Genomic DNA, 1977 nt, shown 5'->3' on the forward strand with positions numbered 1-1977 from the left:
AATAATGTATACTGCATTGAAACAGATGAGGGAGAGAACTGTTTAAAAGGGATATGTGATTAGGTATTATTGTCACGACAGGAGTCCAGAGTGGAGTGGACCTGGGGGAGGGTTTGTAAAACAATGAAAGGATTTTTCTTTTACTTTTCCAAGAGGGGAATGTCCTGGGGGGGAGGGTTGGGAGGAGAGAAAAGTGCAACAGTGAATGAATGGAAATCCGAAGTCTCTGTATATTTTCCTTGAAATTAATAATTTAAAAAAAAACAAAAATTCTTTCATTGTTAAACAATCCCTCCCCCCAAGTCCACTCGCTGTGGTGGTTTTGATTGCTTTCAATGCGTCTGAAAGCTGGACAGTGAATAAAGAAGATTGAAGAACTGACGTATTTGCATTGTAGTGCTGAAAACGAGTACTGACTATCTCTTGTGCTGACAAAGAAGCAAGTGTGTCATGGAGGAGGTGAAACCAGGATGCCCCTTAGAGTCAAAGATGGTGAAACTTCGTCTTACATGCACTGCGCCTGTTGTCAGGAGGGGCTGGTCCTTGGAAAGAGACATCATTCTGGGAACAGTGGGCGATCAGAGCAAGAGAGGAAAACCCTCAAGGAGAGGGAGTCACACGGTTACCGTAACACTATCTGAGATCGTGAGGATGGCCCGGGGTCAGGCACGTTCAAATTTGTCGTTCACAGGGTCACTGTGCGTGGTGGTCGACTCTACCATAGCTAACAACAGCAAGAACACTGTGAGCTTATGAGAGGCTGCTCGGCCGAGCCCTGCGAGGTGGGCCGATGCAGTGACTGCAGCAATGGGCTCACACACGGCAGAGACTGCCCAGAGGGTCGAGGCTCGGCTCTGGTGTACGGCAGGGTTGCTATACATTGGAGGCGGCTCAATGGCACCTAACAAAACCAGTTTGGGTGAGGAGGGAGGGTGACCGCTCAGGGGCCACTTAGTGTCTGTGCCGGGAGATGAATCATTCAGAGGGATGCTGGTCGTAGTCACTTGAGGTGGCCATCACCAGTGTCCCGCAACTGTCCTCCTGACGTTCACTGAGATGACAAAGCAGCACAGTTGTAACGTGCCAGACTGCTAGCCCGAAGGCTGTCAGTTTGAGTCCACCAGCTGCTTTCTAGGGGAATCTCCACACGCCCTAGAGATTGACGGCCTCAGAACCTCCCTGGAGGGTGGCTGTGAGCTGGGTTGGAATCGACGGTAGTGGATTTGGTAAAACAATGTTGAAAGACGTACAGAAGGAAAAGAAGAGTCCGGGCCAAGTGGACAGCCGCAGAGCGGTCACTTACCTTGCAGGGGTCCAGGGCGAGGTGCTGCCCTGTGAGGATTTCCTGGAGGATCACGGAGCACTTAACGAAGTCAAATGCCGGGTGGCTCACATCGGGCACAGGGGTCAGGATCTCGAGCACCCCAGGCTGGGTGAACATCAGAGCCGTGTACGGGGTCCAGAGGTTTTGCTGTGAAAGCTAAAATAAAAGGGATTTCTGAGATCCAAAAAATTCAAGTATCCCACTGTTCAGATTTAAAGAAGGAATTTCTCCTGGCAGGGATCCAGCAAGATGGGGTAATGGTGGGCAGAGTTCACTGGTGATTGATTCTATAAAACATAATGAATGGGAATGGTTGTATGGTGTGAAACACAATGTATACGAACTTCATAGGCAAACCAATACAAAATAAATATTTTTTAAAAAGAAGGTATTTTTGTTTCTTTTTTAAAAAATGTCATTGTTTTCAAGAAGGGATACATTAGTATTTATTCCATTATGTTCAGGCAGGAATGTTTTTCTTAACTCACTCTATACTGGCCTCGCAAACAGAAGAATTTCATGAAACAACATATGAGCAAGAGCCTATGGTGATGAAAGAAGTAGTTCAGGCTGCTTTGAAGGACATGGCAAAAAATAAGGCTCCAGGAATAGATGGTATACCAATTGACATATTTCAGTTAACAGATGCTGCG

The 1977-nt window shown here is 47.0% G+C and overlaps 1 protein-coding gene across 1 annotated transcript in view; it reads right to left on the reverse strand.

Moving 5' to 3' along the window:
• CATSPERD (catsper channel auxiliary subunit delta) overlaps window positions 1-1977 on the reverse strand; it is a 119768-nt gene that overhangs the window by 57236 nt on the left and 60555 nt on the right. Inside the window, exon 12 of the mRNA XM_006896432.1 lies at window positions 1304-1480. Coding sequence (XP_006896494.1) covers window positions 1304-1480 — 177 coding nt within the window. The remainder of the gene's footprint in view (window positions 1-1303; window positions 1481-1977) is intronic.

The sequence above is a fragment of the Elephantulus edwardii genome, unplaced genomic scaffold, assembly GCF_000299155.1.
Source record: "Elephantulus edwardii isolate Elephantulus edwardi_28Jun2011 unplaced genomic scaffold, EleEdw1.0 scaffold00185, whole genome shotgun sequence".
Taxonomy (NCBI): Eukaryota; Metazoa; Chordata; class Mammalia; order Macroscelidea; family Macroscelididae; genus Elephantulus; species Elephantulus edwardii.